At 44.8% G+C, this 16686-nt stretch overlaps 1 protein-coding gene across 1 annotated transcript in view; it reads right to left on the minus strand.

Annotated features, from left to right (window-relative positions):
* Nucleotides 1-16686, minus strand: part of MED13L (mediator complex subunit 13L) — a 92297-nt gene that overhangs the window by 28867 nt on the left and 46744 nt on the right. The window contains exons 5-14 of the mRNA XM_042031119.1: nt 16436-16630; nt 15860-16051; nt 11831-11993; nt 10893-10997; nt 7850-8578; nt 6957-7179; nt 6400-6505; nt 5899-6023; nt 4659-4758; nt 1103-1323 (exon numbers count right to left, since the gene is read on the minus strand). Of these exons, the coding sequence (XP_041887053.1) occupies nt 1103-1323; nt 4659-4758; nt 5899-6023; nt 6400-6505; nt 6957-7179; nt 7850-8578; nt 10893-10997; nt 11831-11993; nt 15860-16051; nt 16436-16630 (2159 nt within the window). The remainder of the gene's footprint in view (nt 1-1102; nt 1324-4658; nt 4759-5898; nt 6024-6399; nt 6506-6956; nt 7180-7849; nt 8579-10892; nt 10998-11830; nt 11994-15859; nt 16052-16435; nt 16631-16686) is intronic.

A 16686-nucleotide genomic window follows, 5' to 3' on the forward strand; every position in this document is an offset into this window, starting at 1 on the left:
GGCTGTGGCACATGAGGGACAGGTGGGTCTGAAGGAGAAAAATTAGGCTACAAAATCAAGGGCTGGGGACTACCAGGAAGCCAGAGTTAGAGTGGGCATCTCCCTTGCTATTCCCCATGTACAGAGCAGCTTGCTGCAGAACAAGGTGCTGTGCATTTCCACACAAAAAGCGTACTTTTTATAAAAAAACCCCTCAGGCTGTATGCATGGAAATATGGCAACAATACCTTCTGGCAAAAGTGCCGAAAGGCAGCCCCAGAAGTTCAGGGATGCAGGATGCACACAGGCAGGATGGTTTTGCCCTGCTCCTACCCTGTGATGGAACAATGACACAACCAATGTACACCGTTGCTGATGCTGGGTCCCTCCATGGGATGCTATGGAGAAATGGCCACACTGGGATGTCACGAGAACCCAGAGTCCCCAGCCACGAACAGCTCTTACTGAGACACTACAGGACTCGAGAGAGGAGAACTAGGTGACATTACCTGACCTGTGTTATACAGAAAGTCAGATAAGAATGGTCCCATCTGGCCTTAAAACTTGTGAAGTAACATCAGCTGAAGAAGAAACAGAGCAAGTTCAACCCCTGGGCTTTCTCAGAGAGTTTCAACCCTAACCAAAAAAGGAACATTTCAGAGAGATAAAGGCAGCCTTTCTACATGCACCACTTTATCCCACTGTGTGCCCAGCCTGGCAGCAGGGAGGGGGGCACAGCGAAGGGGCCACAGAGAAATTATTTGAAGAAATGCATCAATTAACAGCTCCTTAGGCAGGAGTGTGGTGTTTTTCCATACATGTACATTCTCTCTGTTCGGCACAGGGCTCATTTCACAGACAATACTGTTTGTTTCCTGAGAACACCCAGAACCATTACAAACACAAGATTACAAGAAGAAAAATGCCTACAGTTAAAATCAGGGAAACAATTAAAAAGCTCTTTTACTAGAAAAGAATATTTTTCCAACTTCAGCCTGACAGGTTCTTTACATGGGTCCAGCTCACATTTGTTAGCTGCTACACACACTACACAGGACTCGTTTATAAAAATCAAAGTGTGCATAGAGGAGTTTGTAAAAATCCCACATTTCTGGCATGTTACCTTAATTTCTTCAGGTTTAGGGCTACCTAATCCATCTTCCACCTCCATTTTAAACTCAGCCAGCTGTGTTGGAACCATGTTGACCATAGGGCTCTCCATCATTCCCAAGGCAGTCACAGTCTCTGAACTTATTCCATCTTTATAACTCATCACTGGGGAGAAGGCAGGGTGCTGTTCTAAAGAGGGTGGCGTTGGGAACATCCTTTGGAGATCTGCCACAGCTGAATAGGATGAAACAACACAGTTAATCATTAAAATAAAAATTCTCAAGGAAATTCAATAAAACAGAAGAGACCAACTGAATGCGAGCTCTTACTTCATCAGTTAAAAACTAGCAAAGCTCCTCCAGACTTACTGGGGTTCTGACAGCAGTGTAAGTCTAGACCAAAAGTTAACTCCTAGGGATAAATTCCCCAAATTCCTAGGGATACTCTGCAAGGTTATTGTTCAGCAGAAACAACAACCTGGTAGACAGACAAACAAATGTACAGTTTACCAGCAACTAATAAATCCTTCCTAACTGGAGAGATGAATTGACATTAATGCCAAGCTCACCCCAGTGACTGCTTCTCAGGAGTCACAGAGGAGTTTCCTCCCTTTGCCAGAGCTGACACCGAGCCCCAAAACCGGAGGCCTGAGCTGGATTTCTCCACTCAGTCACTGTAGCCTCATTTGGTCCATGGCAACACAGCTCCTGCCACAAACACGGGCAGTCCTGCCTAGGAACAGACTGCCAGGCAGCCTGAAGTTCCAGTGCCAGAGAAGCCACAAAATTATCATTTTGCATCACAAGACATTAAGCCAGGAAAATCCCTGACTTCTCAGGAAATGAACGTAATGGAATCATCCATTGGCTGTTTTTCTTCTTTAAGCAGAACAACCAACCCCGACAGAGATGCCCCGTACACTGTAATGCAATCAAACACAAATCACACCAAGTCCTGCATGTTCTCCCCAGTTCCATTCTGTTTCCTTCCAGGTACAGCCGATTTATTTTGTGCCACATTCAGCATAAATGCTCTATTTTCCTGACTTGAATTAGGACTAATCCTCTCTGAACAAAACCATCACTGGTGAACCACTGTAATTAGAGAAGGGTGAATTCCCTCAAGTGTCTCCTCTTAGATACTTTCTCTGACAGATTTAATGCCCAATCCCATTTCCATACCCAAGCTGATGGGACACAGGGACATTCTTGTGCTCAGTAACATCTGCAGCCTAAAGATGACGGAAAATTCATAAATCAATATGGATGGATTTCTGACTGGTAAACACCATGTTGTATAAATCCAAACAGGTAAGAAGAAGTACTGTTCTCAAAAACTTACAGAAAAATGCAGAAATAAGTGATGGGATTACAACTGTATATGGATTGTGAGTACCTGCACTAACAGAACGTTTGTGTAGTATGCTGCAGCCTCAGGATGTGTCTCCACTCTGCCTTAACAGAGCCAGCCCTGCATGTGATGCTTTTGTGCTCAGAAATGACACAACCAGGCTACTGAACTCTTTAGACAAAGTGAAACAAATAGGGGAAATCCTCTCAAAATGCAGTTCTTTTGGTAATAACTGTCCAAGCTGAATCCAAAGTCCTTCACAATCTGGAGCAGCAGAGTAAACAATGGGCTATGAATTATTCCCACTCCGTCCATATTCTTTTCCCCACTCTTTCAATATTTGAATTTAAGACCTTAGTCTTGTCCTGATACAGGATGAATCAGGGCTGACAGCAGGTTCAGCACAATGGAAGAAATTCTTTTCCAACAACATTAGTATAAAATACAATGTTCAAGCTGGCAGCCGGATTGGCTCCCTGTTTCTCAGCAGAGAGAGGTGCTTTAGGCACTGGAGAGGGGACAGGGAGGAAGGTGAAAATGAAGGGTGGCCAGTAGGAATTTATGATGCTGTACAAGGCACTTCAGCTCCCCACAGACACTGCTCTGCCTCGACAGCTGGTGCAAGGCCACAGCTACAAGTGGAGTGTATCTGTTTAACTTCACACTACATCATTTTCTCACCTCTAGCTCACTCCACTTAGCAAAATTCTGCAGTGCAGATTCATAAAAAAGTTTAATTACAAAAAATCCCCCAACCCTACAGCAACAGGCAACTATCATCATTCATTTTCATGTGTGTCATGCTTGAAAAAGCTTTGCATATTTTAAAAAGCTATGGATCAACTAAACCTGTCAAAATCCAATCTCTGTATACTTCAGACTTCTACATTTGAGTAAATCAGCACAGCTTTTATGGGTCCATAAAACTCTGACTCATCTCCTTCAGACTGGTTTTTTTCTTCACCTCAATTTGTTCTCATTACCAGCTGAAGTTAATGAGAAGGCATTAAAGAATGATTTGCAGAGAGATTGGATTTCTGCTTATAGTGGCCACAGAAATCAAGCACTCTTCCTTCTCACCACTAAGTAATTTGTCATTTGATTCGTTACTATTATACCAAAAATTCTCACCTTCCTCCTGTCCCACAAACACAGACACATTTCTCCTTCATCTCAATAGAATGCCACCTATACCACAATAGAATCAGAGATCTGTTCAGGCTGGAAAAGCCCTCTGAGATCACTCAGTCCACCCACTCCCAGCACTGCCAAGGCCACCATTGCCCCATGGGCCACATCCACAGGGCTGTTAGATCCCCCCAGGGATGGGGACTCCAGCACTGCCCTGGGCAGCTGTGCCAGGGCTGGACAGCCCTTTCTGTGTAGGAATTTTCCCAATATCCAACCTGACCCTCCCCAGCACAGCCTGAAGCGGTTCCCTCTCCTCCTGTCCCAGTTCCCTGCGAGCAAAGCCTGACCTGCCCTGGCCACACCCTCCTGTCAGGTGCAAGAAATGCAGCAGAGCCCACAAACCTCAGAGTACAAGTCGTCATTCCCAACAGCTGTTGGCACAGTCCTTAGAAAAAAGCCCTATTATTTTAATCTAATTTCATACAATTTCATCAGTTTCCTGCACTCCCATAACCTCCCTTGTCCATGGGCAGGGCCTGTACAAGCATCACTGCCACAACCACCTGTAAAAGGTCTACACCGTGCCTACAGTTGGAGCCCAGCCCTTTGATTTTAATCATGCACTTCCACATCCAGATTAAACTCTGAAGGTGATTTTAGTTTTAATTTGTCACATGGTTGATGCAATTTTCTTCTAAGACAGGTTGCACCATCATGGCCAATTGGTAAGCCATGGCTTTAAATTCTTTGATTTCATTAAGTAGAAGGATTTATACTTAAAGAGGGATGTGGTAATGGTGTAAGTGCCCAACAGTGAGCTGAGAAGAGAGGGGAGAGCTTCCAAAGAAAGATTTGTAACAAACCCATCCCATAGTTCCAGACTAAGACAACAATGCCAACAGAAGAGCACCTCAAATCTCAGTAGGCTCATTAAAAATCCGTGTCTGTATTACCACTGTCCTCATTAAAACCCGGCAACTCCAGCACAGGTGCACCCTCCGTGAGCCCAGCGCCACGGCAGGGCTGGCACAGCGAGGCCTGTGCGCGTGGGAGGGCTGAGCTGTGCCCAGTGAAGCCCTGGTACTCACTGGGGGGGTAGGGAACCGCGGTCCGGCCGTCCTTGCCCAGCGGCCGCTCCTCGGAGCCCGCTGCCAGCAGCTTGGAGGAGCGCAGGGCTGGGGACACGGCCTGCAAACCAAACACTGCAGTTAGCACAGACTGGCACCTCTCAGGGGCACGGCACCGCAAAGAGAACAGCTGCTTCTCTGCTCTCCCCCCCACTGCCCCCCGAGGAGTCTGGATTTTTCCCCCTCTTTCAACACTAAAAAGAAAAATATTTGCCTGTCTATATACCCCCTCATAAATTGACGCATACATGTAACTATGTACTTTTATATTTCTATACACACACAAATTATATTCAAAATTTTATCACAAGCCCTGAGCTTGAAATGCCTGCGACTGCTCTACTTGTTTCCATCTATGGATTACTCCAAGGTAAGAATGGGAATATGACACTGCAAGTAAGCCCAACACATGCAAATGTTAAGACATGAAAAACATTAGGGCTGTCCAGGCCAACTTCAGAGAAAAAAGTAATTTTTTATTTTGACAGAACAATCCTCTGGTAGATTTGCATATTAACTGTGGCATCTGAAGTGCAGTTTGTGTGGAACCACAGCAAGGAAAGTGGTGCACTTGTAAAGTCCTGCCAAGAAAAAGGCATTAGACTTTTAAACATCCTTATCTACTACTAACAGTCACCTTAGGATCACCTTTTGTGATTATGGCCATATTAGATTATGCTTAAAGATAGCGACTATTCAAATCTTTGCCTTCCCTGGCAGTTTCCCCCTCTCATAACTGATATAAATCTGCATTTCCTTTTGTATTTCCTAACATGCAGCAACTATTTCTCTTCGCACTGAAATAAAGTGCTTGGAAGAATGAAAGGGAACATGCTGTAAGGCTGAATTTATTTTTCTTTGGTCAGGTTCTCAGACAAGGTAAAAGAACTAATCACCAGTTAATAAAACTTGGATCTTTTCCACAACTTTCTAACACAAAATTCTGACAGAAGTCCAGGACACAGAACTAGGTATAATGGATTTATAAAGCAACTGCATGGCTCTCCCTATGGAAGCTCCTTACAGCCTGTCCATGCAGAACAGATCTCCTGAAGGATCTCTCTCTTTGCCAGCAGTCCTTCCTAGCTAAAATCCAAGCCTGCCTACCTGGAAACCCTCTCTCCCATCTATTAAGGATAATCATTCCCAGCAGGATTCCTGGTTTTTGGCCTAGAGGATACTCAGTCCCACAGAGACTCACCCCAAGCTCATCCTCATCGGAGTTGTCGAAGATGTTGTCGAGGTCGTGCAGGGACGGGGCCAGGTCGGTGACCTGGGTGAGGCTGCCGGAGCCGGCCCTGCCGGCAGCGCCGTCCTGCCGCGGGTCTGGCAGCCAGGGAACGGGAGATAAACGGGGGCACCGTCAGCAACAGGGCAGCACAGGCGGGGACACAGCAGCACCTTTCCCAGCAGCACTGAGCACCTCTGCTGTGCTGGAGCCTTGCAGGCTGTTCAGCAACCACCGAGGGTCAGCCGGGAAACAAGGAAGGAGCTGCTGCTTCTTTAATATGCTGAGATATATATATACATATAAAATTGTTTTTATAAGAAAGACAAGGAAAATCAAGTTTTTCCCAGCTTGGGAGCTGTCTGTTGCTCTGACGTTACAGACAAAAAAAGTTCAGATGTGATTTTTCCCTCAAGATGTTATGGCATATGGGTATTTTTGCTTTGCAGACTCAATCTAAGAGCTTTAACTCACCAGTCTTAGGAGCAGAACTGAAAATGGACATGGCATCTTTTCCATCAGGAACTGGTGTGGAATGGCCTGTTGGGGGGATTTCCTTGGTACCAATCACATCTTCTGACTACACAAAAAATTAAAGAGATTTCATGGATATGAATTTAAGCTACGCAAGAACAAATGTTTTCCTACATCCAGCCAAACCTAGGGGTCTGAGTTAAATGTAAGATTTACAGAGGATTCCATGGACATCATTCAGCTCTGATAGCCAGTCCAGGTAATTAACCACCTCAAAATCTCCAGGAAAAAACATGTTTTGAAATGTTTGCTTGCACAGCCAGACATTGAAACGGCTCCTTAAAGGATAAGATCATAAGGAGCATCATGCAGGTGTCAATTAAAAAAAAAAAATTAAAAATTATATGAAAATATAAATGTAAATATAAATATGTATATGCCTGATTTCGTTCTGTGGAACAGGCTTGTGTCTTCCAGAGAGCTGTACAGCAAATGCTGTGCTACAGGATAAATCCCACAAGAACATTAATGCCAGAGACTCTGGATTTACACCTTACCTTGTTCTTTTTCAAAGGATCTTTCTCAGCCCCAAGTTTGCATTTTTTATTGACAGTGAAGCTGTACTTGATGTCTCCATCTTCGAAGGTGTAAGGATCACTGGCGTCTCCCCAGCCTTCTCCAGGGGGTTGTAGTAGAGGCAAGGGGTCAAGATAGTTCAGGGTCTGCACTGGTTTCTGCTCTTCCAAAATTTTAAACCGTTTATTAGGTTGTGCTAAGAGCCTGAAGTGAAAATAAACAAGCAAAGACTCCATGAAACAAAACCAGCATGATCTGTAGCCGTCACACAAACACAGCCCATGGCTCACTCCATCCCCCTTGATCAAGCAGAAATGTTTTTTTCCTCAAATAAAGGATGTATTGGCTACATTTAGTATTAAATACCTTACTGTATTAAGACCTACTTTGGGACAATGAAAGAAGAATCAATTTTGTCACTATGTAAATGAAAACATTTTCCAGCCTTCCCAGGCTGTATTTTTCAGGCTGAAACCCTTTTCAGCCGAGCAAACTCCATTGTAATTACCAAACCAAATATTCTTTTAACTCAATAACTCTTCCTCAATTAATTTTTGCTTAAACATTTCCATTAACCACTCTCTCTGGTGCATTTTTTAAAATGCATTATCAGAATGTTAGAGTAATTTTTAGGCTAGCATAAAATACAAAAATAGGTCACAAAGAGATTGATCAGTTCTTGTAGTGTCCAACAGAAAGCCAGATATGGAACAGGAAAGCATCTGTAATAGTGTGTTTCTATTTAAGTACCCGGTATTCTCTCCAGCATCTGTGATGGGCAAGTGAAGCCTTGGCCTTTTTCATTTGAAAATGAGAAATTAGAGTTTGGTGATGATTAAAAGCCGCCACCCCCCTGCTCGGTGTGCACTCTCACCTTTTCAGTGCAGTGCTGTCGGGGTTGATCTCCATCCTGCCGTCATACCTCTCACACGGCAGCTCCGGCGGCCGGAACTCGGGGTCGTCGCTCGAAGGGATACTGTAGGTCCTCCACATGTCCACGGCCTCGTTGCTCTGAGTTATGCCACAGTACAAGGCTGTCTCACTGACCTCTCCCATCAGAGGTAGCCTCTGTCCCACCAGGACTGTCCTGTCATCTAAGCTGGGCAGTGGCTGCAGCTCCAGCCCGCCGCCGTAGAGTGCTGGGTTCACAGGAATGGAAGGGGGGTCCAGGTTCTCCGCCTCCTGACCTCTGGGCTGGGGGCTCAGGGTGGGAGGCAGAGGGGAAGTGGGGGAATGGGGTGAATCCATAGGATTCATATTAATTTGCTTGCTTGGATTTCTAGCAGGTAGCGAGAGCGTCTTCTCGTATTTCCTGGAATTCGGGACTTCCAAAGCGGACTCCATCCCGGCCAGTCCCAGCTTCTGCCCGGATGTGTCCTGCTCCATGCATAGCTCTTCAGTCACCGAGGGCCGATGGTGAAATGGCATCAGGGGCCTTTTTTGCAGTTTCTCTCCCTTGTCCTGCCTCTCGGTGGTTTTGTGCTTTGAGGAGGCAGGAGGGGGCAGTGCCGAGGCCGCCGCTGTCCCCACGCCGAAGCCGGGCTGGGGCAGCGTGGGGGGCCGGCCCGAGGCACCGGCGCAGCGCTGCTTGAACACCTTGTGCCTGGAAAAGGAGCAGAAACCACTCACTGCACGGGCAGGGCAGTTCCCTGAGCCCAGGGGAAAGCCAAACCCAAAGAGCAGCACTGAGAAACCTCCTGGCTGCTCCTGATCTTTTAACAGACTTTTAATTTCTGCCTGATGGAGGAAGTTTGAATAAATATTTTAAAATATTCAAAACAAAATAATGCAGTAACATACAATCTTATTACTGGCTTCATATGGCTTTTCTGACTTTGCATCCAGCATCTTTGAGACGGGGAAGCACAGGATTGAACTTCAGCGTCTCAGGTACTGCTAAACAGTATTTTCATCATACTGGTGATGGTTCCCAAGGATGTGACAACAGGGAAATAACCCTGCCCATACGTTTATTGGTCTTTTTTGTTTTTCAGGGTTTTTTTGTTTAGCTGTTTATTTGATTTTATTAAGCTAAACAGAAATTGAAAGATGTGTTTGTGCTTAACATTGAAACCTGTTTAAAAATAAACATCATTTCAAAATGAATCACTCCATCCCTATTTTATGAACAACAAAAGGACAACAAAAGCCCATTTCAAAACAAGTAATGTGCTTTTTACTTGAAAAGATAACCTACATGGTCACCAGTGAAGTGGATTAGATTGGAGACACCCAACCCTGTCTAAGGGTGCAAACACGTCTTGTGCTTGCTGCCCCTTTCCCCTGGAAGCACTCGCGCTGTGTGGGGTTATCCCAGCTATCCATAGGGCTTTGCTGTTCCCAGGACACGCTGCAGATTCCCTGCAGCAGCAGATGGTCTGTGGCTGCAATCACCCTAATGTGGAGCTAATGCCCTGGTAACTGGGGATTTGCCTTAAGCATGTTCTTGTAACATTTCATTGCCTTAATTCTCCATCATTCACCGTATTTTAACTGCAGAGAATTATTTCAGACATTCTGTCCCTCACACACCAAGCTGGGTCTGCAGGAGACTGAATTTGATGCTGAGTACCAGACAGCCCTTTGAGACTCCAGTTCTAAGATCATATCTTGACATTTATCCAGTACATGGAATGGGCACAGAAATGACTAAAACAATTTCTATATGAGAGTAGCTGCTCAGGTTCTGCAGCTACACAGAAAGTACTTATTGCTGTTTGAAATCAGGTACTGCCTTCATTTTAAGGATGATGTTTCCATTTCCCAGCTGCTGTGCTCACCAACTCCAGCTGGTGAGTTATGATGCAGTTATCACTGGAGGGATGAACAGAAAGTGTGAAATTGCAAGTGCAGCTGAACCTATCCATAAAATCAGGCACCCACTGCCCACTATTGATTCCCCATGCTTTCCAGGCAGAGCTGGACCTCAGTTTTCCACAGGAAACACTTGGTATTCTAACAAAACATTAATCTGTTCCACATTCTTGAGTATATAAATACAAACGATGTGTATAATTGGGGGGAAACAGCTGCAGAAAGCACCTCTCACTTGGGATAGAGCAGGGAGTCTCCAGGCTGAACATTCCACCCTTGTAGGATGCACAACCCCTTCATCTCTTCCTCTGACTACACAAAGAAGAACTGCATGCTTAAGGAATAACTTCCTTTGGTAAAGATGCTTTTTATCACCCATCTTACAAGTAGATGGTGACCTTGGGAATCAAGAATTTCAGGACAAGCGTTTCACAGGACTATTTCACTGCAAACTGGGGTTTTTTCTAGCCCTGTAACATCTCTCTGATAATTGTAAGAATGGTTCAGCAGAATTGGTGATGATGGTTTGCCTTTCCTGAGTGAGGAGTTCCGGAATTCTAACCACTCACCAAAGATGACAGATAATTTAATAACTTCCTAAAGTGTTTGTGTGAGTGAGCTGTGAATTCTTTCTGATCCAGTGACAGTGGCTGACCAGGCTGCAAAGGTTTAATATTGTCTTGGGTGGGTTTTGTGCCATGGCAGATTGACCAGAGGCACATGAAGTGATTTGTAGGGATGTTTTCCCTCTTCCTCCAAATATCAGGATGCTCACAAGCGTGGGCAGATCCTGCCCTCTTTACCACAAGCCTTAACCACTTAACCAACGGCTACGGCTGTGAAAAGCTGCAGGATGAGCTCATTGTGAATGGGAACTTCTGGAGTCATCCTGGCCCCAATACCATCATTTTCCCACTTGGATTGACTCCTGCAAGTGACAGTGGGCTGAGATGCAGATTCATCCCCCAAATGTGACCACAGGTTTGATATTACAATTTCCTTTTGTCTCAGCTAAAGCATAACTCCCTCCTGCAAGTGTACCTCTGTCTGAATTAAACAGGGCTCTCCCAGTATGACAAATGTGTATTCTCTTCAAAGCTCACCTGGAACAAGAACAACTGACTCTTTGGACTGGATCCACAAAATCCCATGAAACGCTATTGTTAGGAACTTCCTCTTCCAAATTTGCAGCTGTAATTTGATTCCTCCTGAAGAAGAGAAAGTTATTTTAGTAATCACCACCTTTTGTAAAACAAAATTTTAAAAATGTATATGCATAAATTCATGTATGTTCCCCTCAGATAAATTCCTTCCTTCTACCTGACCTTTGAAATAGACAGCAGATCCCTGTACTACTCTTTAAATTTACAGTTTGATTTATGTAGGAGGAAGGTCCCAGCTCTGCATCAGATAAGTCTGTCTGGAGTCTGAGCACAAGACACAAGGGGAAAGCCATTTAAACTGATTCTGGAAATTAGTCTGACATACCCAGTGAGGAAAGTGCATGGAAATAAGGAAGAATAAATATTTCAGGGCTCACCATGATACACTTTAAATCTCCAGTACTAAAGGCCTATGATACTAACATCAATTTATACACCCTTGCCAATTGAAGTTTTAGTCCAACTCATGTAATGCTTTACAAATACTCCCCTTAGAGCCCTAAATATCAAATATATATGATCTGTTCTGCAGTCACCCAGCTTTCAGTGTAGTAGCAACAACTGGAGATAGAAGCTGCCATCACTAAATCTGAGAGCACCTGGCTGAAGCACATCCTATGGATGCATGGCCTCAAGGACTGGCACAATCAGGCTACACAACTGCAAATACAACGGGAAGTGTCAGGAGCTCTCAGCTGAACACAGTGACAAATTTTCTTTGATAATACCACATTTTCCTAGATAATGCTGTTTAGCACCATTAGTTCTGATTACTAGCAAAGGAATCCTGTAAGGAATAACATAAAGCCAAAACTACAACAATTTTAAGTGCATATTTTGTGTTATAAATAAGCAAACCACGAGGACTGCTGCCATACTTGGACTGTGCCCTGTTGAGGATGCATTCCTTCCACACACGGTGAACCATACGGTTGTGAAATTTTGGAGTAATCTTGCTTGATTTCTTTGGACTGTGGACGCTGACTGTTCCCTCCTGCACAGCTGGATGGCTGATGCTGCTCTGAGAGCAGCCACTTTCTCCTGCAAGAGAAATGAAGCATCAATGTCAGACCTGTTCTTCATATTCACAGTTGATTTTTTTCCTGGAAGGCTCTTAGCAGGCTGCTGGCTACACAGATGTGCACATCACTGGGGAATGCTCAGAGCATCCTTACAGAACACATTTCAAAGCAACGCTTCCTTCGAGGTCACAAAGGTGGCACTGGGTTGTACCACAGACACAGGCAATGGAGTTGTGCACGTACTGCACCTCAGGTGATGTGACAGACTCTGTATATTATACATAGCTATCTGCATAAATAAAAATATACTCCCTAATAAATGGAGGTACTTTAGATAGCCCCTATAGCCTTGGATTGAATCACTAAGGAATAGTGCAGACAGAGCTTTTTCACAATTATCCTGGATGTTAAACTTGAATTTATATAGTCTTTGGTGAGTTGCTTTAAAGACAAAGTTTATTATAATATAATAAAAGCATCTATTAAGAAAACTAATAGTTTATGCACACCATTTCAAAGCAAGGATCAGTTCTTCATACGTAGTATTAAATCTCACTGAGGAGATGAATGGATCACTGATGCTTTCCTACAGACACGGACTGGGAGAGCTGGGGGTGCTCACCTGGAGAGGAGAAGGCTCCAGGGAGAGCTCAGAGCCCCTTCCAGTGCCTAAAGGGGCTCCAGCAGAGCTGGAGAGGGACTGGGGACAAGGCATGGAGGGACAGGACACAGGGAATGGCTTCCCAGTGCCAGAGGGCAGGGCTGGATGGGATAATGAGAAGGAATTGTTCCCTGGAAGGGTGGGCAGGCCCTGGCACAGGGTGCTCAGAGAAGCTATGGCTGCTCCTGGATCCCTGGCAGTGTCCAAGGCCAGGCTGGACAGGGCTTGGAGCAGCCTGGGACAGTGAAAGGTATCCCTGCCTACGGCAGGGGGTGAAATGGGATGAGTTTTAAGGTCCCTTCCAACCCAAATCACTCTGGGATTCTGTGCCATTTCTTTATAATATGCTTGAGTTGAAATACCAGAATCAAAACTGGCTTCGATGAGATTTTCCAGTTGAGATCTACATCACTACAGAAATTTCCATCTTATCACCAGTAGATAACACTATTAACACAGCGTATGATATTCTCAGTACATATTTTCTGTATGGTTATCAAAGAGATAACAAATGAAGATATTCAACATGTTTGAGAGCCTGAAAACTCTCTGCACTCCATTCCTTCCAGTGATGCAGAAGCCTTTACCCACTACTGTACAAGCAGAAGCTTCTCTTCCTGCCCCACAATGTGTTTGTGTTCAGCTGAACTGAACTCCATCCTGCCAAGCCCGAGCTGCAGCAGCAGAGGGAGCTTTGGGTCCGTGTGGCCTGGGCACGGAGTCCCTGCTCTGGGCTGGGGATGGAACAGCAAGGAGGGATGTGCTGCATTTTCACAAGGTCACACCAGGGTACAGAACACTTCGTCCTCCTGCCTGACGCAATCCAAGCAGCCTCAAGTGTGAGGTGCTGAAGGGACTCTGCTGCACACCACTGCAGCTAACAGGGACTCCTGCTGCTTGCCACCAGGTGACTTGCAAAACACAACTTCTGAAATGGTGCACGAGCTGCCTAACCCTGCATCTTCTTTCATTCTTCATGGTATGTATTTCTTTCTCCAGCTGGATCTTCCCTGCTTATCTTTCTGTAAAGTCAAACCCCAAAATCCCTGGGCAGGCTGAGGCTTGTGCCTCTAACCGTGTATTTCACTGGCTTTCCAAGGTTCTCTGGCAGTGGGAACTTGACAGATGATCAAAAAAACAGGTCAGAACTTCAGAACTGGCAAACGTGCCCTCCTTTGGAGAAGGGGAGAAGGAATGTGTGTATACAGACAAATATCACGTGCACACAGAGGCATCACATGCATCAACAGCAGGAGGAAAACAAGGATAAGTCTGATGGGAAGGGAAGGACAAGAGGCATGAGAGGATAACCAAGGAGCTACCAGGGCTTTCAAGTTACATTGGGGTGCATTAATTGTTGCTTTCTATAATTATGCAATATTTTTATACTATACAGCAATTGACAGTGTGAGCCAGAACTGCACAGCAGGCAAAACCACTTTGTTCTCACCCACTAATTTTTATCCATGAACATCCCTGACACAGTCCTGGAGCACACATAGATACCTGTGTCAGGTAATGGTACAATGAGTGGAGGACACAGCAGCCCCTCACCAGAGGCTACCACACATCCCCTGTGGTCCAGACTGGTTCCACTGGTGAAGCCGTTCCCCAGTTCCAGCAAGAATTTGTTTTGTTACATACTTTAGACACAACCATGGAAAATATGATTAAAAGAGAACTGAAGAGATCATCTAGTCCAGTCCTTGCTTTAAAGCTGGATCAACATATTTAACTAATCTGTGTCTTAAAAACAACCTTACGAAACGCCCCCCACCAAACCCATCACCCTTCTGCTAATGGAACTTCTGTAGCGTCCCAACAGCAAATTTACTCCAACATTTCATTATCCTTCCCCAGAGCAAGTTTTTCCTCCTGTTTAACCTAGTTTTGCTTTGCTCCAGTTTAGATACATTACATACTGGTTGCAGAGAAAAGCCCATTCTTGTCCTTCAAATTCTACTTCTCTAGAATAAACCACCTCAATTCTGTCCCTCTTTTCCTGGAGGTCCTGTTTGCAAAATCCAGGATCACTCCCACTATCCTTTCCTGGACTCCAGCCAGTTTTCAATAGTATTGGGCAGAACCAAAGTGTTATTCCTGTGCCTCACACTAATCCAGTTTATGGATTCCATTAGTGATTCTGGACTGCATGGCATGTTTTCCCAATCCATTTCTCCAGTTTTTCGAGGTCTTTTAAAATGGTTTTGATAAAAAAGAATCCTTTCATTGTTTGCTGGAGAGGCAGCCCTCTAATACAAATTCATACTGCCCTCAAACAATAGCAGAGATCAAACAGAAGCCGTGACTGCCAGATTGGACAACATGAACACTTTTATATAAATGATAGTTTATAAATATTCAAAAATAGAATCCCCCTTGTGATACTATACAAGTTTAACAGGGTTCTGAAAAATTTAAAAATACAACAGCACATTAAAATATGCATCAATACTTGAACAGAGATTGTTATTTAAATGTTGATTGTCTTGCTTCAGTTAGTTATTAATTGGCTTTTTGCTTATTTTAACTCTCAGTTCCTTTGAAAAACACAACTCCAAGTGAATTCACATCTCACATTCTGACTTATTAGCAGTAAATACTAAATACTTTGATTGTCTTCATCTATAGGCTCTAATCACAGACAAGTGGATCCAGACAAGTTTTCCTCGGCTTTGCATCAAGGTTCAAAGGTTGGACTTGATGATCTTAGAGATCTTTTCCAACCTCAACGACTCTGTGATTCCAAGACTGATCCTATTGATGTGACAGAACTATCCCATAAAGGCTAAGCTTGGGAGCTCCTCAGTGAGGGTATAGCAAGGGTTCTTTAGTCCCACCTGGCTGCACAGTCCCACAGAAACCTGTAGGACCTTCGTGTCTTTGACACTTCTATTGCGCTGTGAAATCGGACAAGTGCTGCCCAACAAGTTCAAAACATCTCCAAGTTCGAGCAGAAGGTCACCCAGTGGTGAGAGGTTTGTGTGTTCCTTTGCAGCACTGCACACAGATGCACCCACAGAAAAGGGAGCTGCACCCAATTCATCCCGGTTTGTGTAAAGGCGTGTTCACAGCACTGGCTTTCCTTTAGCACAGACCTACAAATCCTCCCCCAACATTCCTCCACTGCCTGCCTTTACCCTGCCCTATTCACATGCTCGCTCACTCCTCAGGAGCTGAGCAAAGCCCAGCGTCTGACTCCATCTCCCCAGCCCACTGCTTACCCATAACAGCCTGCTCTGGAGAGGTGGGGGGAGTCAGGGGCATCCCACAGGTACTGGCAGGATCCTTCACGCTTCCAAGCCCCTGCTGTCCCACATTTATATGGCCTGCAGCACTGGCACCATTCTGTGACACGGGGATGTCACTCTGGGAGATGAGAACAAAGGCTGAAGGATACACCATCCTTACACCCCCTGCAGAGAGATAGAAAACCACAAGTCTTAAACACACCTGATAATATCCAGCAACCACAGCTACTTCCACTTGTTTTCAATGTCAATTTGACAAAACTTATTATCTGAAATACAAAGAGCTAAGGAATTTCCATGCTAATATACACCCAGCCCTCTGTAACCAGTACAGAGCTGAAATGAGTAGCTCAATCCAGTGAATAATGGCATGTGGGATACAGGGAGTACAAAAGCTTGAGGCAACAGAACTACTCAGATGTTCTGGTGTCAAGAGAGCTACAAGAGAATATAGGAAAATTATAATGGCTGCTTCTGATTAATTAGATTTTTTTTTTTTCCAAATCATGAGGAGGAAAATAATCCTTCAGGCAAAATATTGAAACTTACCAACAATGACTTCGACTGCCACAGGGAAATCGTTGTCATATCCCAGCTCTTCCTCCTCTTTCATGCCTTCCTTTTTCTTCAGCACCATGGGGTAGAAGTACTGCCACTCCTCCATCAGCTTCCGAGTGGCGGGGTCTGACATCTTGTAGGACTGGCCCGTGAGGGTCCCATTCAACCCATAAGGACTCACCAGCACTGCAACACAGCAAACAGCAGCCCTGAAGGACCCAGCAGCACCACAGGATAGCAAA

This window comes from Corvus kubaryi, unplaced genomic scaffold (assembly GCF_017639235.1).
Source record: "Corvus kubaryi isolate FWS band 111438036 unplaced genomic scaffold, C.kubaryi_AGA036_p1.0 37337, whole genome shotgun sequence".
Taxonomy (NCBI): Eukaryota; Metazoa; Chordata; class Aves; order Passeriformes; family Corvidae; genus Corvus; species Corvus kubaryi.